The 24,009-nt window shown below is 46.8% G+C and overlaps 2 protein-coding genes across 2 annotated transcripts; one reads left to right on the top strand and one right to left on the bottom strand.

The window, feature by feature from the left end:
• Nucleotides 1-10,970: 10,970 nt before the first annotated feature.
• On the top strand, nucleotides 10,971-19,279 carry NDUFA6 (NADH:ubiquinone oxidoreductase subunit A6). Its single transcript, XM_042947995.1, has 3 exons — nucleotides 10,971-11,147; nucleotides 17,984-18,099; nucleotides 19,079-19,279. Exons 1-3 carry the CDS (start codon nucleotides 11,009-11,011, stop codon nucleotides 19,208-19,210), a joined length of 387 nt encoding a protein of 128 aa, XP_042803929.1. The 5' UTR covers nucleotides 10,971-11,008; the 3' UTR covers nucleotides 19,211-19,279.
• Nucleotides 19,280-20,586: 1,307 nt separating this feature from the next.
• On the bottom strand, nucleotides 20,587-23,895 carry SMDT1 (single-pass membrane protein with aspartate rich tail 1). Its single transcript, XM_042947994.1, has 3 exons — nucleotides 23,626-23,895; nucleotides 22,052-22,192; nucleotides 20,587-20,833 (listed from the first exon to the last, which is right to left on the bottom strand). Exons 1-2 carry the CDS (start codon nucleotides 23,809-23,811, stop codon nucleotides 22,055-22,057), a joined length of 324 nt encoding a protein of 107 aa, XP_042803928.1. The 5' UTR covers nucleotides 23,812-23,895; the 3' UTR covers nucleotides 20,587-20,833; nucleotides 22,052-22,054.
• Nucleotides 23,896-24,009: the final 114 nt, after the last annotated feature.

Here is a 24,009-nt window from a genome sequence, read left to right as displayed (position 1 = left end):
AAAATATTAAGGGGGCACCTAGCTGGCTCAGTCAGTGGAGAATGTGACTCTTTTTTTTTTTTTTAACGTTGATTTATTTTTGAGAGAGAAAGAGACAGAGTGTGAGCAGGGGACGGGCAGAGAGAGAGGGAGACACAGAATCTCCAGGCTCCCAGCTGTCAGTACAGAGCCCAAGGTGGGGCTCAAACCGTAAGATCATGACCTGAGCCAAAGTCAGACGCTTAAAGGACTGAGCCACCCAGGAGCCCCTGGAGAACGTGACTCTTAATCTCAGGGTTGTGAGTTCAAGCCCCATGTTGGGTGTGGACACTACTTAAAATCTAAAGAAAGAAAGAAAGAAAGAGAGAGAGAGAGAGAGGGAGGAAGGAAGGAAGGAAGGAAGGAAGAAAGAATGAGAGAGAAAGAAAGAAAAAGAAAGAAAGAAAAGAAAGAAAGAGAGAGAAAGAAAAGCAAACATTAAGGCAGAGGGGGAAAACCCCAGATTACCTAAAAAGAATGAAGAATCAGAATGGCGTCAATTACCACACGCAATACAGAACGTCAGAGGAGAGTGGATGACGTTCTACAGAGTACTGAGAGAAAATGACTGATTGTGACCCAAGAATTCTATGCTGAGCCAAGCTGTCAGCGTCAGGACGACAGAAAGGTTCTCCGTGGCCACTGGGCCCAGACATCAGCCTGCCGCCTGTGGACACTGCCTCTCTCCTGCCTCAAACCACAGAGGTAAAAGAGAGTAGCCCTGAAAATAAATCCGTAATAGTTCTGGAAAACAAAAAGCGGGGCCCTGTTAAACTAGAAGCTATAAGGAACCCCTCAAGAATGGAAGGCAGACAGAATGAGGTTGACAGAGGAAACCAAAGCACAGATTATAGGCAGGAGCATCACCGTGAAAGGTGGAAGCATCTCTGGGGGTCTCTGCTCATTAAAATGCTGGATCTCGGGAGCGGGACAGAACCCTATTAGGATAACTGCTCAGGGGATTCATGTGAAGCAGAAAGTTGACGGGCTTCCTCTCTCCTCACCTGTGGCAAAGACAAAAACATGGATTAACCACCAGGTGAGAGCAATGAATGTGAGAATTTGTTTTTAATGTTTATTTTTAAGAGGGAGGGGGAGGGGCAGAGAGAGAGGGAGACAGAGGATCCGAAGCAGCCTCCTCGCTGTTAGCACCGAGCTCTGTGTGGGGCTTGAACTCACAGACCCTGAGATCATGACCTGAACCGAAGGCTGACACTTAACCCACTGAGCCACCCAAGTGCCCCAAATGTGACAATTCTTGGCCACAGAAGTGCTTTATGGCTGGTAACTAACACCCAGCAGGAATGGGGAGCCCCGGTGCCCCAGAGTCTAACCACAAGCATACCCTGATTAGCAGTGTGTTTTCATGACCCTACATAGACTAATAGTATTCCACAATAAATAAAAGCATTCAAAGAGAGTCTACCAAAGTATTTAAAAAGTATGTTTGGGGGCGCTTGGGTGGCTCAGCCGGTTAAGCGTCAGACTTTGGCTCAGGTCATGATCTCATGGTTCACAAGTTCGAGCCTCGCATCAGGCTCTGTGCTAACAGCACGGAGCCTGGGGCCTGCTTCGGATTCTGCGTCTCCTTCTCTCTCTCCCCCTCCTCCACGTGCACTCTGTCTCTTTGTCTCTCAAAAATAAATAAACATTAAGGGGCGCCTGGGTGGCTCAGTCGGTTAAGCGTCCGACTTCGGCTCAGGTCATGATCTTGCGGTCCGTGAGTTCGAGCCCCGCGTCGGGCTCTGGGCTGACAGCTCAGAGCCTGGAGCCTGTTTCAGATTCTGTGTCTCCCTCTCTCTCTGACCCTCCCCCGTTCATGCTCTGTCTCTCTCTGTCTCAAAAATAAACGTTAAAAAAAATTATAAATAAATAAATAAATAAATAAACATTAAAAAAACGTTTTAAAAAAAAAGAGTATGTTGTAACCCAGGAGTAGAAGAGATCTTCTTACAAGTAAATTTATACTATATAAATATTTAAATCTCTATATGACAAAGCCATCAACAAAATTGAAAACAAACAAGAAATGGAGGTTTGCAGTGTATGTGACAAAGATTAATAGAGAGACTACAAAAGGCATTCCTACAAATCAATAGGACAATGAAATAGAAAAATGGGCAAAGAAGATGAAGAAATGTAAGTGGCCACATAAAAAGCTCAATTTCATTAGTAATCATGAAAATTAAAACAAAGAGCTATTGGGGTGTCTGGGTGGCTCAGTTGGTTGAGCGACCGACTTCAGCTCAGGTCACGATCTCGTGGTCTATGGGTTCGAGCCCCACGTCGGGCTCCACGCTGACAGCTCAGAGTCCGGAGCCTGCTTCGAATTCTCTGCCTCCCTCTCTCTCTCTCTGCCCTTCTCTCGACCACGCTTTGTCTCTGTCTCAGAAATAAATAAACATGAAAAAAATTTTTAAACAAACAACAAAAAAAGAGCTATTATTTTCTCCCCTTAAATTGGCAAAACTGTAAAACTGACAATGTTCAATGCTCAGGTGGGTACAAGGAACCCAGTACTTTCAATCACTGATGAGAGCAAAATTTGGCAACATCTATTCAAAACACACATACCTTTTGCCTCAGCAATTCTATTTCTAGTTATCTACTACAGAGAAATACCCACTCAGGCAGGCATAAATGAGGCATGAACGAGGATGTACTTTGTTTTTAAAGATTCTTTTTTTTTTATGTGAGGGGGAGGGGCGGAGGGAGAGAGAGAGAGAGAGAGAGAGAGAGAGAGAGAGAGAATCCCAAGCAGGATCTATGCTCTGCGCAGAGCCTGATGGGGGGTCCATCCTTGACCCGGGGATCAGGACCTGAGCCGAAATCAGGAGTCAGATGCTCAACCGACGGAGCCACCCAGCCTCCCCATATGTATTTTTTTTTTTAATGTTTATTTATTTTTGAAGGAGAGAGTGTGACCAGGGAAGCGACAGAGAGAGAGGGAGACACAGAATCCGAAGCAGGCTCTAGGCTCTGAGCTTCAGCACAGAGCCCGACGCGGGGCTTGAACTCACGGACCGAGAGATCATGACCTAAGCCCAAGTTGGACGTTTAACTGGCTGAGCCACCCAGGTGTCCCGTATGTCTCTTTTTTGTTTGTTTGTTTGTTTGTTTCTTGTTTGTTTCTTTGTTTTAATGTTTATTTATTTTGGACAGAGAGAGAGAGAGAGAGAGACAGAGCATGAGTGGGGGAGGGGCAGAGAGAGAGGGAGACACACAATCCAAAGCAGGCTCCAGGCTCCGAGATACCAGCACAGAGCCCGACGCGGGGCTCGAACTCACAGACCACGAGATCATGACCTGAGCCGAAGTCAGACGCTCAACCGACTGAGCTGCTCAGGTGTCCCTGTCTCTTGTTTTTAATAGCACAGAGTTGGAAATCAGGCCTATGAATAGGTGAACAACTGACATACGAAATATGCTATATCCACATTACAACTTCTTTCCAGAACTAAAATGAATCAGATCTAGATGAACTGAGAGAATGATCTTGGAGAAAAAAGGGAGACGCAAAACAGCAGGTATGATAGAAGTCAGGTATGGACACCCTCCCCCAAAATTTCAGCCCGCAAATTCAAATGTGCAAGAAATGGTGAAATGGCACACTTCTTTCTTGTTACATAAACATTTTAAACTCCAAGCTCTCAAGGATCCTCTGTCTCCCTCTCTCTCTGCCCCTCCCCGGCTCACACGCATGCACGTGCTCTCTCTCTCAAAAATAAATATTAAAAAAAAAACAAAAAAACCACAAAGGGGCGCTTGGGTAGCTCAGTCGGTTAAGCGGCCGACTTCAGCTCAGGTCATGATCTCGCGGTCCGTGAGGGCTGTGAGTTCGAGCCCCGCGTCGGGCTCTGTGCCGACGGCTCGCAGCCTGGAGCCTGCTTCAGATTCTGTGTCTCCCCCTCTCTCTGACCCTCTCCCATTCATGCTCTGTCTCTCTCTGTCTCAAAAATAAATAAACGTTAAAAAAAAAAATTTTTAAAAAACCAACAAAAAACAAAACTCCAAGCCCTCAAGTTTGTGGGAAATGAACCCTAAGTAATTCTTGAGGCATTGCTGCCCCTCACCCTCAACCCAGAATTTTACCCAGATTTTGGGCAGTGCCGAGGCTTGTGAGGGCGAGGACTCTGTCTCTGTCTTCTCCAGGTCCTCTGTATTTGGCTCAATGACCAGCAGAGAACGCCACTCAGGAAATGTCTGGAAAATGCATGCGATGGTCACACAGAGGATAAGTGGCCGGGCCCGAGATCCAGACTCCTGTCCACTGCTCTCTGCTGTGCAACACACGCAGCCCCGCGGGGCCCTGTGCTGGGCTGTACCACACTTGGTGATCTCCCCCTTCCTACTGAATATTGTCAAGGGAGACCCAGTGGAGAGTCAGGACTTTCACCTTCGATCACAGGTAAAAAGAAACCTCCCTCTCATGGTGTCTGTGGAAGCCACAAGGGGAGGAGCTGTCATGAGGCACTCCCACCCTTACCAGCCAGACAGCAGGGAGGTATGAGAGGAAGACTTGTAGGGAGCCGGAACTCCCGCTCCTGCTAATTACCCTGAGGGCTCCCCACCCCGCTGCTTACAGTCAACTGAGGCTCAGTGGAGGGCCTGGACCTCTTTCCTCACTTGCAGTAATAAGGAAGCTCCACCATTTCCCCTGCAGGACTGGTCTCAAAGGAAGCTACCTTAAAAAAAAAAAAAAAAAGTTTAGGGGCACCTGGGTGGCCTTGTCAATTAAGTTTCGATTTCAGTTCAGGCCATGATCTCATGGGTGAGTTCAAGCCCTGTGTCTGGGCTCTATGCTGACAGCTCAGAGCCTGGAACCTGCTTCGGTTGTGTCTCTTTCTCTCTGCCCCTCCCCTGCTCGCACTCTGTCTGTCTGTCACTCTCTTTCTCCTCCCAAAAATAAATTATAAAAACATTTAAAAATTTTTTCTTTAAGTTTAAATAAGATCCAGGGTCTCCTAACATAATATCCAAAATGTCCAGGTTTCAATAAAAAAAAAAAATCACTCATCATGCCCAAGACAAAGAGTATCTTAAACTGAATGGAAAAAAAAAAAAAATCACTAGATGCCAACAGCAAGATGATAAAGGCAGAATTATCTGTAAAGATTCTAAAGCAGCCATCGTAAACATGCTTCAACAAGCATTTATGAACATGCCTGAAACAAAATAAAAAATAGAGTCTCAGCAAAGAAACACTAGATAGAAAGGAGAACCAGATAGCGATTCTAGAACAATCATTGAAATAAAAAGCTCAGTGAATGGGCTCAAAAGCAGAAAGGAGAGGACAGGAAAAAAAGCCAGTGAACTGGAAGGTAAAACAATAGAAATTATCCAGTCTGAACCACAAAAACAGACTGAGGAAAAAATGAGCAGAGTATCAGGGACGTGTGGGGCTATTTCAAAAGATCAAACATCATGTTATCAGAATGTTAGGAGAGAAGAAAGAGGGCAGAGCTGAACAAATACTCAAAGAAAACTTTCCAAATTTGGTGAAAGGCATAAAATGACAGACTCAAGAAGCTGAGCGAACTCCAAACAAGATAAATCCAAACAAGTTTACACCAAAACACATTATGGTCAAACTTCTGAAAACTAAATAAAGGAGAAATCTTAAGAGTAGCCAGAGGAAGGGCGCCTAGGTGGCTCAGTCGGTTGAGCATCCAACTTCAGCTCAGGTCATGATCTCACAGCTTGTGGGTTCGAGCCCCGCATCGGGCTCTGTGCTGACAGCTTGGAGCCTGGAGCCTGCTTCGGATTCTGTCTTCCTCTCTCTCTGCCCCTAAGCCACTCGCATTCTGTCTTTGTCTCTCTCAAAAATAAATAAACATTAAAAAAAAAAAGAGTAGCCAGAGGAAAAGCAACTCCTTACCTACACGGGAAAATCAACTCAAATGAGAGCTAATTTCTCATCAGAGGCCACAGACGCCAGAAGAAAGTGACACAACATTTTCAAGTGTTGAAATGTCAACCCAGAATCCCATATCCAATGAAAATGTCCTTTCATTGGATGTTGGAAGAAATCAGGAAATTCCCAGATAAAGGAAAACTAACAGAATTTGTCACCAACTGATATGCTCAACTGACTTCTGATAAAGGGCCAAAAGCAATTCAGTGGAGGAAAACTGGCTTTTTAACAAATGGTTCTGGAGTGATTGGACATCCACAGGCAATAAAAAAAAAAAAAAAAAAAAAAAGAATATCTAAATCTAACATGTTATACCAAAGTTAATTCAAAATGAAAAACGCACCATGTACTTAAATATAAAACATAAAACTTTTATTTATTTTAAAGTTTTATTTGTTTAAGTAATCTCTCTACCCAACGTGGGGCTCGAACTCAGAACCTCAAGATCAAAAGTCACATGCTCTTTCAACTGAGCCAGCCAGGCACCCCCAAACATAAAACTTTTAGAGAAAACAAACAAACAGATAATCTTCTGAATGTAGGGCTTGGCAAAGTGTTCAATTTGACACCCAAAGCACAATCCATTAAAGGAAACAACAGTGGCGAGAGGGGCTGGGGGTAGTGGGTAGCCTTTAACCTACATCTATATCAACACATCCGCCCCAATAAAGTAATCTGGTTTGCTACAGAATATTAACGTTTTCTTAATTTGGAGTAAAATGTTTAATGTTAGTGTAAATAGGGGCTTAGATGCAAACATAGGACCAAGACAATCTCCTGGATAAAATCTACCCCACCTCCACCCTCAACAACACTGCTACCCTTCACTGGCTCGTGATCACTAGGATCTACTCTGTGTGACATGTGATAGGAATTGAGGTTACAGAAGTTAACAGGATTAGGGGCCCCTGGGTGGCTCGCTTGGTTGAGCGTCCGACTTTGGCTCAGGTCCTATCTCGCGGTTCGTGAGTTCGAGCCCCACGAGGGGCTCTCTGCTGACAGCTCAGAGCCTGGAGCCTGCTTCAGATTCTGTGTCCCCTCTTTCTCTGCCCCTTCCCCACTAGTGCTCTGTCTCTCTCAAAAATAAATGAACATTAAAAAAAATTTTTTTTTTTAAGTTAACAGGATTCTCATAATCTGATTGGTAGACACAGGAAAGAAAACTAATACTTATCAAACATCTGTGTGCTTCGAAACACTCTCCTAGGCACTTCACATTATCTAGATGATCTCACTTACTCCTCACAACCCTGGGTGGTAGCCACCATTATCCCCATTTTACAGATGTGAAAACCAGAGTTCATGGGGGAAAGGTAACTTGACATACAGCTTGTAACTGGTATCAGGAACGGACAATACATGTTTTTCACCATATACTACATTGCTTCTAATTCTACAGAGGTATTTGTTTTCTGTACTGTCCCATTTCCCAATCTTCTAAAGTCATTTTTAATAAAGACAAATAGGGTTTTTTTTTTTTTCTTTCTGTTTTTAAGGTGATGAGAGCAAGAAGGCATTATTATCTGGGCTTTACACATTTGAGAAATCATCAGATCCCGTGTTTTCCAGCAGCTTTGTTGAGATATAATTAACATAACGTAGAATTTATCCCCCATCCGTGTTAAGTGCACAATGTAATGAATTTTAGTTTATTTACAAAGTTGTACACTGTGCCACAAACTAATTTTAGAGGATTTCCATCAGCCTCAACAGAAACCTTATGCTACATTCGCTCCTCGTTTCCACTCAGCCCACTCGTCTATATAGATTTGACTTTTCTGAACCCTTCATATAATTGAAATCATACGTGTTTTGTATCTAGCTTTTTCCATTTAGCATAATGTTTTCAAGGTTCATCATAGCTACAAAGTATTCCATTGTATGGATATGCCACATTTTGTTTATCCACTTTTTTTTTTTTTAGACCCATCCAATTCACAGATTTTTGGTTACTGTGAATAATGCTGCTATGAACATTTGTTTATATGTCTTTGTACGGACAAATGTATTCATTTCTTCTGGGCAGATACCTAGGATTGAAATTGTTGGATCACACAGTGAGTCTATGTTTAACTTTTCTTCCAGGGGATACATTTATTTATTTTTTAAAGTTTATTTATTTATTTTCAGAGCGAGTGAGAGTGGAGGAGGGGCAGGGAGAGAAATCCCAAGCACGCTCTGTGCTGTCAGCACAAAGCCCAACATGGGGCTCGATCTCCCCAACCGTGAGATCGTGACCTGAGCCGAGATGGGAGAATCAGATGCTTAACGGAATGAGCCACCCAGGTGTCCCTACGATTAACTTTTTAAGAAACTGCCAGACTGGTTTCCGACGTGGTTGCATTATTTCACATTCCCGCCAGCAGTGAAGGAGCGTTCCAATTTCTCCACATCCTCGCCAACACGGACTATTGTCTCTCTTCTGTTCTGGGCATTCGAGTGGGTGAGAAATGGCATGTTGTTATGGGTTGGACTTGTATTTACCTAATGACTAACAATGCTGAGTGTCTTTTCGTGGTATTCGTTGATCGTTGTGGCTCTTCTTTGGAGAAATAGCTATTCACATCCTTTGCCCATTAAAAGAATAAGACTTTATTTTTTGGAGCAGTTTTGGTTTCACAGCCAAACTGAGCGGAAAGTACAGAGATTTCTCATATACCCTTTTCCCCCACCCCACCCCCAGGCTCCCCTACTATCGATATCCCCCATCACAGAGCAACATTCGGTACAATCGGTGAACGCTGACGTATCATTGTCATCCAAAGCCCATAGTTTGCATTTCGGTTCACTCTATGGGTTTGGACAAAGGTATAGGACATGTATCTACCACTATAACATCATACAGAGTCTCACTGCCCTAAAAATCCTGTGTTGTGCCGATTCATTCATTGATTCCCTCCACCCCCTCCCCGCCAGCCCCTAGCAACCAATGATCTTTTTATTGTCTCCATAGTTTCGTCTTTTTCCGTTAAGCCTTGCAGCTGGAATTATACCGTATACAGCCTTTCCAGGTTGGCTTATTTTCACTTAGTAATATCCGTTTAACTGTCCTCCGTGCCTTTTCATGGCTCGATAGCTCATCTCTTTCTAACGCTAAAGAACACTCCACTGTCCGGATGTACAAAAGTGTATTTACCCATTCGCCTCCTGAAGGACTTCTTGGTTGCTCCCAAGTTTGGGGAGTTATGAATAAAGCGGCTGTAAACCTCTGTGTGCAGGCTTTCGGGTGGACAGAAGTTTTCAACTCCTACCCATCACACCAAGGAGCGCGATCGCCGGATCATATGGTAAGAGCGCGATCACTTCTGCGAGAAACCGCCAAGCCGGCTTCCACGGTGGCTGTATGATTCTGCGTTCTCACCAGCGATGAGAGGCAGCTCCTTCCTGCTGCTCCACATCCTCACTGCCATGCGGTGCTGTCGCCTTGGCTTGTTTTTAAATTGGGCTATTTGTCTTTTTATTGTCGAGTGGTAGAATCTTTTACATGTTCTAGATATAAGCGCTTTATAGGATATACGATTGGCAAATAGTTTCTCCCCAGTTTGTGGGTTGTTTTAGGGGCCTTTTTTTTTTCATTGAAAAAAAAAATTCATGATAGTTACTAAATTCACAATAGTGGTTACTCCTGGAGGAGGCAGGAGCATGGAGCGGGTTAGACTGTGGCAAGGAGATATAATGATGTAGGTGGATATAATGATGTAGGTGCTGTGAGAGACAGAGCACAGACTCTGGGGTCAGCTCTTGGGTCTCACACCAACCCTGTCAAGTAACTTCAGCTCTCCGGCTCAGTTTTCTCATCTGTAAAATGGGTCTAACAGTGCTTGTTCCACTGGTGTGGTGTGATGCATAAACAAGTTAATGCCCCTGGAGAACTTAAGCCAGTGGCTGTCAAGAACACAGTATGCTTATATAAACTTCTTAAGGTGGGCCCGGAGGTTCTGAAGTTTCCATTTTCTTCTAATGCTTTAAACTTGAAGACGGTGCGTGCTTTCTTTTAACGCGCAGCACACTTAAGTGCACAGATTCATTTTAAAAGGTGCTACAGGAACAAAAATCTGATTCTTAACCCTTTCGAATGGGAAAGCCTGGGACAGATGCCAGGGCCATGTTCCATGCTGGCTGACCTCAGCCCCGGCTCCTGCTCCTCCCCCAACACACTCACAAGGTGCCTCCCAGATGCTCTTGGAGGTCAGGACAGGAAGGACACATCACGTAGCAGGTGGCCCAGACCTTACACCTCAGTTTCCTCACCTGTAGAAAAGGGGTGCTAACAGAACCTCTCTGATCCATGAGTTTAAATACGACCAGGTAGAATACCTAGCGCACGTTAACTGTTACTTTTCCCCGGGATGGTCAGGGGTAACCTCAATGCCAGCAACGACGGGGATACCCAGGATGGATAATGCGAGGCTCCTTCCAGCCCCAAATTTCTAGGCTGTTTTTCAGAGAGATCCACAGTTTGGCATGAAAATGTTCTTGCATAAAATGGGGCTGATGATAGAACCTACCTTCCTGGGGTGTGGAGAAGCGCCCCGAAGCTAATGGCCAGGAAAACGCTTTGGCATCTACACAGCCCTTGCAAAGAGTTGGTTTATAGGGGGAAAAAAAATGTTGTCGCAGAAAAACCGCACAGGGGCCAGGCCATCGCCACGACAGCCCAGGCGCCACGTGTGCCTCCGCCGCCCTCTGGGGCCGCGGCCAGCGCCGCGAGGCTGACCCGCGAAGCTCTGCGACGCCCGCGCGCCCCCAGGCGCAACCAAAGGAGCGAGGCGGGCAGGTGGCCGGCGCCACGCTGGGGGAGGCCGGGCAGCTGCTCGACGGCCACCCTGGCGCTCGAGCGTCCCCTGGCGGCGCGATTATGCCACGCTTAGGACCACCAATGTCTGAGCTGAAGTTTCCGCACAGGAGCATGCGCAGCCCCCAGCGGCCATCACCGAGGCCTCCCAGCCAATCAGAGAGCCCGACAGCTCTCCTCCCGCCTACCCGTGACGTTTAGGGGCATGGCGTTCAGTTTTAGCCAATGAGAAAAGATTTTCGTCCTTAGGCCGTACTCGCGGGAGGGGTTTCTTTAGCAAGATGGCGGCGAGCGGCCTCCGGCGAGCTGCCGTTGCGGCTCCCACTTCAGTGAAACCCGTTTTTAGTCGGGACATGAACGAAGCCAAGCGGAGGGTGCGCGAGTTGTACCGCGCCTGGTATCGAGAGGTGCCGAACACTGGTGAGAGGCAGCGGCGCACGCGGGGCTCCGGATGCAGCCGCCCAAGGTCGCAGCCGTCCCGGCCTCCCATTTCTCCCAGGACGAGCTGAGGTCACCGACTTGGGAACAGGCGACTCTGGGTGCTTCAGGGGAGGAGGGTCCCTCGAGCATTAGTGGACCGGATCTGGCGGCCGCGCCCGAGTCAGACCAGCCGTGCCCCGCATCCGGATCGCGCTTCTAGGCGCCCTGGGCGCTTTGGCCCTTTAGTAATTCTTACCGAACCCGTGGGAGGGAAAGCAGGGACTGTCATTGACGTGCTTCATTTTACAGATGAGGCACCTAGAGGCGAAGGGACGCCCCTGAGGCCCAGAGCCAGCTCTTGTTGGATCTGGAACCCAAAGTCAACCGTAGAGTTCTTGAATATATGCACAGGTGCCCATTAGGTTATGTAAACAAAGTGGCCGTAGGACTTGAGCGATCATCCCCCCACACAAAAACAGACAACCAGAGAAGGGACGTGATTTTCCCAAGGTCATCCAGTTAAGTCAGTGATGCCTCTTCCAGTCCAGGTGAGATGAGTGTCCTCCCATTTCCAGTTTCCCAAGCTTGTTCCCTAGATCTGTCTGTGTGTAGTATTTCTCAGGAACTCCTCCCCCACCCCACTAATGGCCTGCTCCCTACTACCTCCCTGTCCCCTGCCTTCACTTAGATGTCGGAGAACCAATCTGTTCACCCCAAGGATTGAAATAGAAGCTCCCTGGGTACAGAGATTCTGTTTTCTTATTTTGGTATTCCAAAAGGAATGGAAGGAAGGAAGGAAGGAAAGGAAGATTGGGGGAAATTCCACTAAACCGTCAAGGGCAGTACGAATGTCATTGAATGGGCTGTCGATATTTTATTTTGTTGATTTGATTTAGTTTAGTTTAATGTGGACTGTCAGTGCCAGTCTGAGAGGGAAGGTGTTTTTAAGCGAGTTGGAGCACAATAGCACCCTTCTGGGCTGCCTCTTCCCTGCCTGTGAGAAGCAATAGAATGTGGTGGTTACAGAGACTTGCCTCCAGACCTTGCCCCTTAATATAGCTGTATGACCTTGAGCAAATGATTTCATCTTGCTATGCCTCAAGTTTCCTCATCTGTAAAATGAGCATCATGATAGTCCCTTCTTCAGAGAGGAACCCTTATTAAATAGGAAATATATCTAAAGTGCTTAGGGTAAGTCCTGGCACTTAGTTAGGCATGCATTGAATGTTGGCTGCTACTGTTATTATTATTATTATTATTATTATTATTATTATCACTGTTATTTATAGCAGGAGCCTCCATGCAGAATCCAGTTTTTTGTTTTTTTTTTTTTCATCTTTATTTGTTTATTTTCGAGAGAGAGCAAGAGAGGGATAGAGAGGGAGAGAGAGAGAATCCCAGACAGGCTCCGGCGCTGGATCTCACAAACCATCAGATCATGACCCCAGCTAAAATCACGAGTCAGATGCTTAACTGACTGAGCCACCCAGATGCCCCAGAATCCAATTTTTTTGATGTATGAGAACTGTTTGTTCCCCAGTGTCCCTGACTTTTTGAGAGGTTGCCAATGACCAGAACTTAGACCCACAGGGTACTAGGGAGGGAGAAACTTCAGTGCACTGCTGGTTTGGGGACTGCAAATTTAAATGCCTTCAGGGGGCAGGTGGATGAGAGGTATAGGGGAGTGACTGTAGCAAGGGTGTGCGGATATGTTGGGGGGGGGTGGTGGTGGTGGTGTATTCAATTGCAGATGTTTAAAAACAATGTTTGCCTGGCAGAATACTTCTGTGAGTGTCCAGAACCCTTTCTTGTTGCAGAGAGGAGCAGGAGGTGGGGAACGAGACCCAGATGCAGGAAGAATGGTTTGCGTAGGGTTAAAAAAAAAAAAAAAAAATCCGGTGGCTGAGTTGAGGATAGATCCACTTATCCACCCTCAGGAACCAGCTCTTTTTAAACCATCCCCTCCCAAGGAATTCCCCTCAAATACTGTTCGGGAAGATAAACCCAGAGTCGGAAGGGTCCTGACAGGAGGAGCCTAGAGAGCAAGGGAAGGAATGAGAGGGAAGGGGTTAAGGGGGTGGTACATTCTTATGGGGAGGATTGGTGGTCTGTAGCTGGTCAGTTGCTCAGGCCTGTGTCTACACCAATGTCATACTATCCATCGTTGGGATTCCAGCTGAGGAACCAAAGCAAAGAATTGGGAATAACTAATAGCATTTATAGTAACTAACGTTTACTGAATTGCATACATAGAGCCCAGCATTATGCTAAATGCTTTACATTGCTTTCTTTTAGGGTAGGTTCTGATTGTTTCCCTGTCTTTCAGAGAAGAAAACTGAGGCATGTAAATGTATCTCACAAAACACCATTAGTAAGGGGAGGAGCGTGACATAGGAGACCCTGACTGTCCAGCTGTTACACCTGGCTCCTCCTGTGGTTTTCCCTGAATCTCAGGGGACCCAGTTATGCCGCACTTGGAGAGCAGCCACGTGCCTGGGTGGCAGCTGCCTTGCATGGGAACACAGGGACAGAACTACCTGCTGAATCCCTCCACTGAAAAAATATTAACCTGAGGCTTGGTGGTTACAGAACAGGAGACTTTCTGTAGAAACCATTTAATTTCCATTTCATCGGGTATCTCTTGTACTACTGGGTCAGTACTAAATGCTTAGAGATACAAATGGGAATAAAACAACCCTGCCTTCAGGGGTCTTATGGACTAGTCAGGAAGATCGGCATATATCCAGATTATTAAAACTTAAAATAGATGTATGGGGAATAAGTGCTGAAAATTTTAACAGCTAACATTTGCATTAGCTTTACTGTTTACAAGATGTTGTCACTTGAGTTTTGCCATGGTCCTATAAAGGAATTAAGTCAGAGGTTATTTTTTTTCGTATTTAAAAAAATTTTTTTAATGTTTATTTATTTTTGAAGGAGAGAGAGAGACAGCGTGAGCGGGGGAGGGACAGAGAGAGGGAGACACAGAATCTGAAGCAAGCTCCAGGCTCTGAGCTGTCAGCACAGAGCCCGACACGGGGCTCAAACCCATAAACCACGAGATCATGACCTGAGCCGAAGTCAGAGGCCCAACCAACTGAGCCTCCCAGGTGCCCCATTCTTTCCTATTTTTAATTTTTTTTATTTTTTATTTTTCTTTTCAAAAAAATTTTTTTAATGTTTTTATTTATTTTTGAGACAGAGAGCATGAGCAGGGGAGGGGCACAGAGAGGGGGAGACACAGAATCTGAAGCCGGCTCCAGGCTCTGAGCTGTCCGCACAGAGCCCGACACGGGGCTCGAACTCACAGAGTATGAGATCGTGACCTGAGCAGAAGTCAGACGCTCAACCGACTGAGCCACCCAGGTGCCCCTCTTTCCTATTTTTTAGATGAGGAAACAGGCTAAGGAGGCTGTACCCTAGGTAAGGTCATAGTTCACAGAGGTGTGGAGACCTTACCCAGCTTGTTTGACCCCTGAGCCCATGCTCTTTTCCAACACACTGGGCTGCCTTCCCATCTAAGGATCTCCCAGCGCCTGTTAGGAACGCTACCAAGATGAATTGGAGCAAACAGCTGAGAACTATATCACTGTCTTCCTTTCTTAACGTGTCAGAGCCTTTCTGACTCAGAAGAACCTTAACAGTAACTTTGGGAAAACACACAGAGGCTGTAGAAAAGGCACCTTCATCCAGAAGGGCCACATTGATATCTTCCTCTTGAGCCTCTCAGATCTTTCAAATTACAGTTTAAATATTCAGAATTCGAAGAATAAGCCAAAGAGCAGTTGGAATTAATTTATACCAGGGTTTCTTGACCCATTTGTGCTGGATAATTCTTTGTTGTGGGGGCGGTCCTGTGCATTGTAGATTAACAACATCTCTGGCCTCTACCCACTGGATGCCAGTAACACTCTCTCCTTGGTTGTGACAACCAAAAGTGCCCCCAGACATTGCCAAATGTTCTGGTGGGCAGAATCATTGCTGGTTTCAGAACCACCGAGTTAGACCAAAGAACGATTCCGCGGGCTGTAGCTATTTACCTCCCGCAGCCTTTCTCACTGGTGGGGGGCATGTTCAAGGGGTTGGGATGGGAGGAGGGAGATTAGGAGAAAGCTATGGAACTTGTCTCTCTAGAGACAAGGGTTCTTAACCTCAGAGGATGGGCATTCAGGGGTCTGTGAACTGACGCTGTAAGCAAAACTTGGCGTTTGTGCCTGTGAACGTTTTCCTGAGGAGAAGGTTTGTACACCCGATGCCCTGGTGTGTGGTTCAGGAGGTCATGAGGAATGAGAGAGGATGGACACCAGCCCCCCTGGTACAGAGGGACCTTATTTTTTTAAACTCCCAAGGTTGGACAGGAATCCAATATAAAAATGCAGGAGAGATAAGCACTGACAGCAGGGGAAGATTCCTCATATTCATTTCCTTTAAAAAGCACCAGATTGTAAATTGAAAAAAACAAGGGCTTTTGGGTGGCTCAGTCAGTTAAGAGTCAGACTCTTGAGGGGCGCCTGGGTGGCTCAGTCGGTTAAGCATCTGACTTTGGCTCAGGTCATGATCTCACGGTTCGTGGGTTCCAGCCCCGCGCCGGGCTCTGTGCTGACAGCTCGGAGCCTGGAGCCTGCTTCAGATTCTGTGTCTCCCTCTCTCTCTCTGCCCCTCCCCAGCTTGTACTCTGTCTCTCTCGCTCTCAAAGATAAATAAACATTTAAAAAGTTGAAAAAAAAATGTTAAGAAAAAGAGACTCTTGATTTCCACTCAGGTCGTGATCTCACGGTTTGTGGGTTTAAAGCCCAGCATCAGGCTCTGCACTGACAGTGCGGAGTCTGCTTGGGATTCTCTCTCTCTGCCCCTCCCTGCTGGCACACTCTCTCTATCTCAAGATAAATAAACTTAAAAAAAAAAAAATAGAAAATTAAACATGAAAAACACTAAACCTGGATTCCAGGTCCAGGTTTGCCAATAGTATGACATCAGACAGGTACCCACAGTGCCGTAGGCCCCAATCTCCCCAAGTGGAAAGGTTCTAAGTTCCTGGGTGCTTGTTGGTTTGCATTTGTTTTTGTGTCTCTTTGTCTTATTATCCCTGTGTTTCCTCTTTTCTAAAATTCCTACTATGATACTGACTGTGGTGGGAACCTAGATTTAGAGCATCGACCATTTCTCGTGGTGCCAGTACTCCCACCACGATTGATTTGAAGCTGCCAAAGTGAAGTCACTGAAGGCCGATTTGGGAAGAGAGCCTCCATGAGAGCCAGCTCCATCACACCGCTGGAACCGAGTTGAACTCTTTCCAGTGGGAGTAATTTCTCTCCTCTGTTAACACCTATGAAGCTGGGATACAGCTTCTCCTATTAGATTTCCACTGTTGCTTACTCCCTGGTTGGATCAGCATGGCATGGGATTTCCCTCAGCAGAAGCCTTATTTTTCTAACACTGCCGCTAAATTAGGAGTAGAGTTAAAGACTCAAACTTTATTGTTGATTAATTCAGTCACTACATAGCCCTCATGGTTTTCGGAGCTGGCTTTGAGAATCCTGTAGACTAGAGTGGACATGTCCCAGGAATGGCCGCAATGCAAGGGGTCCTCACCAAATGAGCACACAGGTCTCCTCAACCACAGGCTCATTCTAGACTGTGAGCCTTGTTTATGCTGTTCACTCAGCCTAATGCGCCCCCTCTTCCTAACTCCACCTACCACACAAGGCCCTGTTCGTGCCCTTGTTGTCATCAGCAAATCCACTGAAGGCTGACTTCCAGAGGATGGGAACACAAATGACTAAAACCTAATTTTCAAAGGACATAACATGGGCCTCCTCTGAAGTCCCAGGTCCCTAAGTCTGTGCCACTATTTTAGGCACTTCGGGTTTGCTGAATATGGTGATTTTTCTTTGCGTTTGTGGGTGGCTACCTCTGACTATAGAGTTTAAGAGAGTAGGAGTCCCATCGTAAACTGCTCCTTCCTTCCCCCGAGTAACCTAATGTGGTGGTCGTCCCTGGCTGGACTGAAGCCCCTCCTCTCCGCACAAACACTCAGCAGGCTCCCTCAACCCTAAGCTTGTGTGCTGCACAGACCTATACCCCCATCACTGTCGGTTAATTTCAACCCTGTCCTCTTTTGCCAGTTGTTCTCTGTAATAATCATGCTAATGTTTTTGAGAGCTTATTCCATGCCAGGCATGTTCTAAGCATCTTGTATCGTCTCCAGGAATCCACAGTGGCTCTGGGGGTTATACATGCTCTTTTTTTTTTTTTTTTAAATTTTTTTTAACATTTATTTATTATTGAGAGACAGAGAACACGAGCAGAGGAGGGCCAGAGAGAGGAGGAGACACCGAATCCCAAGCAGGCTCCAGGCTCTGAGCTGTCAGCACAGAGCCTGACGTGGGGCTTGAACCCACAAACCGTGAGATCACGACCTGAGCCAAAGTCAGACAGTTAACCGACTGAGCCACCCAGGCACCCCAGGGGATTATACGTGCTCTTAATCATCCTCATTCACTCAGAAATACATACTCTCAGGCACAGAGAAGTTAAACATACACAGGATCATGTAGGTGACAAGTTGACAGAGCTGGGGTTTGAAGCCAGGTTGTTGATATTCAAACTACACTATGCTGCCTCGGGTCTGGTCTCCTCAAACTAAACTCCTTGAGAGCAAGCGCCGTGTCTCACTCTTCTCTGCAGCCTCAAGCACCTAGTTTAGGGTCAAGCAAATACTTGGTGAATGAAACGAATGGGGAACCTGTTTGTGTCTATGAATATCCACTGACTCAATTTTTGTAAAACATGTCTTGATCACATAGTTTCTACGCTGAATCATGTTTTCTCTTTAGTGCACTTATTCCAGCTAGACATCACCGTGAAACAGGGACGGGATAAAGTCCGAGAAATGTTCATGAAGAATGCCCACATCACGGACCCCAGGGTGGTTGATCTTCTGGTCATTAAGGTAACTGACCCCTCCCGGACTGACTTAAAAGAGCAGCCACCTTGTCCAGAGCTTCTCAGTCGTCCCGTTTGTCTCCCAAGCCTGAAAAGCAACTACTGGGTCAGCTACTTTTGCTTAGGGTTTCAAAGAAATAGATGAACTTAGAGGTTATCACCTCTAAGATTGTTCAAGAAAAAAAAAAAAAAACACTGGGGTTTGCATTTTTAAAAAAGATGAGGAAAACATTTAAAAATTTTTAAAAAGGAGGGGGAGGCGTGTGGGTGGCTCCGTTGGTTAAGTGTCCGACTTCTGCTCAGGTCATGATCTCACAGTTCGTGAGTTGAGTCCCGCATTGGGCTCTGTGCTGACAGCTCAGAGCCTGGAGCCTGCTTTGGATTCTGTGACTCCCTCTCTCTGCCCCTCCCCCGATCTCTCTCTCTCTCTCTCTCTCTCTCTCTCTCTCTCTGAAAAATAAGCATTAAATTTTTTTTTAAATAAAAGAAGATGAGGAAAGTTTGAAATCTTCTTGAACCTCCTTCCTGGAAGTTACTGCTTCACTGGGTTGCTGCCTACAGCTGGAAGAGGCAGGCAGGTTAGCTGAGCCCTGTGCACATAGTTCAAATCCCAGACCCGATTCTGTATCTCCAGTCAGTCACATTAGCATCAGTGCATACTTTAGCACGGACCAGTACACCACATGGAATGTTCAGCAGAAACCAGCCAGTCAGGTTAGGCAGTCATGGGGCAGGGGCCTACTGACCTGGGAGTCTCTCCTCTTGGGATCAGTTAGCTGCAGAGTTAAAGAGTATGGGAGAGGCCTTAGAGATCAGCTAGTACAACCACCTCATGTTCCAGATGCCGAAATGTGGTCTAGACCAAGGATGTTACTTGCCCAGAGTCACTCGACAAGCCCGTGCAGAGCAGAGCACAGAATCCTGGCCTGTATGGTGGTATTCTTTCCAGCCACTCTGACTGAACACCTCTCCCCTCACCTGTGCAGGGAAAGATGGAACTGGAGGAAACAATTAACGTCTGGAAGCAGCGGACACACGTTATGCGGTTCTTCCATGAGACAGAAGCGCCGAGGCCGACGGATTTCCTGTCCAAGTTCTACGTTGGCCATGACCCGTGACTCGGTGGAAAGGTGCATGTTGGCATTTAAATATTTTAGAACACGAATAAACTCAGTATGTGATGGTCACTTCCTAATAGAATTCCACTGGTGAGCCAGGGGGAAGTTCTCCTTCCGCAGTCTCTCTCACTTTTTGCCTGAACAAGTGGGGGCTTACTATACACACCACCTGTTCTTTCCCTTTCCTCCAGTGTGGTGTTTCCTATAAATCAGACTCTCTTTTCTCAGAGCCTTGCATGTCAGTAAACAGGAAGGATGAGGCCATCTGCTCAGAAACCATCATTCCGGGTGTAAGGCTGGATGACTCTGTTAATTTAGCTGTGTTTCCACAGCCTCCAGGATAGCTTGGTGTCACGGCACAGATGATCCAAAATTAGCTCTTGCCGTTCGGGAGAGATGAGAGGAACGCTGAGCGGCGCAGAGTTAGGGCTGACGGGCTGGGCTGTTCCTCCCTGGGCTCTGGAGAGAATGGCAGCTCAGAGGCCCAGCCCCTCTACCTGCAACAAGCGTCAGTTCTTAAAATGACATGAGCTTCCTACCCAGTTAGGCGCTCTGCTGGGAACACAGCTGTTTAGTGCACAGACAACAGAAATAGCTCTACTGTTTGCAAATGGGACTGTGGCTCCAGGGACAGGAGAATCAGTGTTGACGCAGATTAAATAACTCATCTTTGTTTGCTTTTGGTGGTTCCTTCCCTGGGCGGCTAAATGCTGCAGATGGGTTCATTATTTGAGTCCACAGTCACCCTGGGCATTGCCAGATTTTTTAGCACCACCAACCCCTTTACTATCTTTTCATCTAAGGAACCCAAGTGTTGAAAGATTCATTCTAAGAATGATGTTTTAAAATTTTTTAAATTTATTTTTGAGAGAGAGAGATACAGAGTGCAAGGGGGTGGGAGGAGATGGAGAGAGACACACACAGACTCTGAAGCAGGCTCCAGCCTTCGAGCGGTCAGCATAGAGCTCGATGCGGGGCTTGAATCCATGGACCGTGATATCATGACCTGAGCTGAAGTCGGATGCTTAACCAACTGAGCCACCCAGGCACCCCTGATAATGGTATTTCTTAAGGAGTTTTAAACAACGCTTATGATTAGCAGGTGAAAACTAGCCAGCATTCCTCAACACAAAAAAAGCTGGAGGCTTTAGTTAGCCTGTGCATCTTTACTGAGGGGAAAGTTTCTGCCGGGCTTTTGTAAATAATGAAAATAGGTCCAAGGCACCCGTAATTACTTTCGTAGCTCCAGAGGGGCCTGGGAATCTTGGGTTATAAATCAAAGACCTGTTATGTTCAGCTGCTAGAGAAAGGTCAGCAGGGACAGGAAACGGCAACTAGGGTCTTCCTCATATTGAGACACTTCAGCCACCACTCAGTCATACAGAGCTGATATTTATTATGTTTATTCGTAAGTTGATTGTGCTCAGTGGATAGCACATTTTTGGGGAACCTCCCAGAGCCTGGGGATCTGGGGTATGGTCACAGACGGTGCAGGAGGCTTCGCTGGAGTCAGGAGGCTGAGGGGTTTCCCTGGGCCCTTCTGCTGATAGGGAAGTAGGAGAGGCTATGAGGATCACCGTATCTGAATTAAGGGCTGTCTCCTTTCTGTACTTCCTCCATGTCCTGTAAGAAAGGAAAGTAGCAGTGAACTGGGCACGGAGCAGCGCTCTATCCACACACCAAAAAGAGAATTCCAGGGAGGTTCTACCAAACAAGGCAGGAGCAAGGCAGTTTTATTCTCTCATACGTGTACTGAACATTCACCGGAGACCAGGCACTGGGGGCCCAAAGGTATAAAAGACACGTTCCTTGGGGCACACGGCTGGCTCAGCTGGTAGAGCATGAGACTCTTTCTTGACCTTGGGGTCATGAGTTCAAACCCTATACTGAGTGTAGAACTTACTTTAAAACAAAACAAAACCCCCTGTCCCCTGCCAGGAGGAAGCTCATTGTCTAGTAGAATTTGGAGGTGTGTCTGTGTGCTTAAGTATATAATAGTGTCACAAGAGGGACTGGGCAGAGGGCACAGCCTCACTTTCAGATGGAGGAATGAGGGAAGACTTCATCAAAGATCATGAAGAACTGGCGAAAGTAAGAGTAGTGAGAAATAGCCTTCCAATGGCAGGAAGAGTGAGCCACTGCTCGGGGGTGGGTAAGCCTGTCGGTAATTCAAGAAACAGTGAATAGTGGGGATAGGTGTGTGGTTGGGAATATGGAAGATGCGGCTGGAATAAGAGGTGTGACCAGATCATGTGACCAGATCGTGGCAAGCCTTGAATCCCAGACCACGGAGCCAGAACTGTCTTTATCTACAACAGAGAGGCAGCCAAGCAGCCCACGTTAGAGCACCAGAAGCCAAGACGAGAAAGGTGAAAAGGACAGGCACCGGGGGAAAGGTTTGTGAACAGCCAGGTTGCGGTGCCTGTACAGCCTGTACAGGTACGGAGTTTGGTGACCTTGCGAACCATGGTGAGGATGTGCAGTTTCTAAATTTCAACGTGGAGAATGAAGCTGTTCGGGGTGGGTGTGTAAAGCATATTAAACCGTTAAGAAAACTTACGGGTTGAGAGAACGAGGGTACATAAAGGGCAAATAAAAAGGCTGGTTGGGATCAACTTGGTCGGAAAAGATCCCAGTGAAGTTCTAAGTCAGTAAGATAGTTGTCCTCATCCAATGTAGAGAAAAGGCAAAATAAGACCATCAGCCAAGTGAGTCACTTTATTAAGGGTCTGCACTTCTGCTTCGAGTGAGGGAAACTACTACGGGGCCAAACTGCATCACAGTTTAGATGCCCCACCCCACTTCCTGTTCCCAGTCCATGTAGGGGAAAAGAAGTCTTACCTGTTAGTCATCGTCGTCGTCATCCTCTGGGACAAAAATGTCATGCTCCTCAAGTAGAGCAGCAAAGTTCTTGCTAATGAGCGTCCCGACATAGAGAAAGGGGATCACAATGGAGAACACACGGAGAAGGCCGAAGGACATCTGCGGAGGGTCAGAGTGGTGGCTGTGAGTTCCAGAGCCCACTCTGGTGGGACCACAGAAGGCCCGGCCCTCAGGGGCACTCCTGTGGACCCCAGACCTGTGATAAGCAACTACTTGATTTTAAAGTCCTCGGAAAAAGAGCAAGAAAAATAATGCGAAGAATTGATAAGATGATGGTCGTCAAAGTGGATACTGGGAAGAAAAGTATAAGGCATTCTGGACATCTAAAAATTAGGGCACAACCTGGTAATTACTTGCAGATACAAACAGGTAAGAAAGTACTAAGAGCTGGACTGTGGAAACAGAGCTCACCTCTATTTGAAGACACCAAATACGTGAAAATGGATTACAAAACAATGAGCATGTTCAGTGAAAGGATACAGTCCTTTAACTGATTCCCCAGGGCCTGAGAAGTTTAATTGCACCACATTAAATGTTCAAAACAAGCATGTTTTGAAAAGTGAGCATGTCTTCATGCTAAAAGACTAGCTGTTTTAGATGGACTAAAGGAGTTTCAGTATAATCTCAACATATCCTCTCATATTTTCCTATGGAGTTTCCAAAAAAAGTTTTTTTCCAGCTGTGCCTTTTTATGCCTTTTGTGCCTTTTCCCTGGCCAGACTAGCTTTAAGAGAATTTGTTTTTGTTTTGTTAACTCCCACGCAGCACCGGAGTCAAAAAGCAAACTTGTTTGGCTTAAAGGGCTGTTTCCATTTTACTTAGAAAAATCCAAGGGTGCTCAGGGCACGTGAGAGCATTCAGTGGTGGAAAAAATAGGACCTGGGGGAGGTGGGCGGGGGAGGTGGGTCGACCAGCAGGAAACCTGGATTCCAGGACCTGACGGGCTGCTCGCTTTGGAGCCTCACTGGCTTCACTGCTTTAGCCCGATTCTTCATTTATAAAAACTGACTGTAATACCTCCTGCACACCTCTCAGAGTTGCAAATTATATGAATTAAACACTAGGTCAAAACTCCTACGAAGAAAAGGTCTGTCCCACGTACAATTTATTTACAAAGTCCTTTCACAACTCGTTATTTCATCCCATCAACTCTGAGGCTGACAAGAAAGAGTGGTTACGTGATTTGTCTATACTGGGTGCATATAGCCGAGTCGTGTGGCCCTGGAGAACTAGCGCACCGCGCTCCTCACGATAAACTAGTGCAAAGTGCAGCCCTCAGCTCTCGCTCCCCCGCCCCTCCATCCTCTGTCTCCTTGCGCCCAACTCAATCAACACCGGGATCTGACCCGACCATCTCCTCCCACCTGTCAAAATTCGCAGGGCATCATTGCTAAACTTTGTCCTTGATCCGTCTTCCGGTCTAGGGCGGTTGTACGATTGGCTTTTGCACCTATCAGTCGGCGTCGACCCGCACACACTCCCCATAATGATTGGCCTCGGCCCCTTCGCCCCGCCTCCAGGCAGACACTCACTTTCACGGGTTTGGGCAAAATGGCGCCGCTGCGAGTAACGATGACTGACCTCGACGGTACCAGGCTCCGACCTGAGCCACCCCCTCCGGCGGAGACATCGCCACCTTTCCTCAAGCTCGGCCCGCTCCGTAAAGCCCCGGATCGGACGGATGCCAATGCCAGCCAGCGAGCCGCTGCGGACGCCATCTCCCAGCTCCGCCCCTAGCTCGGCACCCGGGCCCCACCGCCCAGCCCCTGTGACGTCCTCAGGGAGAGCACGGCCGCAAGCCTCGCGAGACTCTTGAGATCAGACGAGAGGCCCAGCTCTCACACTTGCGCAGTGCGCCTAGTTCCCAATGCGGTAGAAAAGAGGCGTTTGTTACCGGCCGGACGTGGTGACGTCAC

Source organism: Panthera leo, chromosome B4 (genome assembly GCF_018350215.1).
Source record: "Panthera leo isolate Ple1 chromosome B4, P.leo_Ple1_pat1.1, whole genome shotgun sequence".
NCBI lineage: Eukaryota > Metazoa > Chordata > Mammalia > Carnivora > Felidae > Panthera > Panthera leo.
Note: the sequence above shows the minus strand (reverse complement) of the source record. Positions and strands in the feature narration are given on the sequence as shown.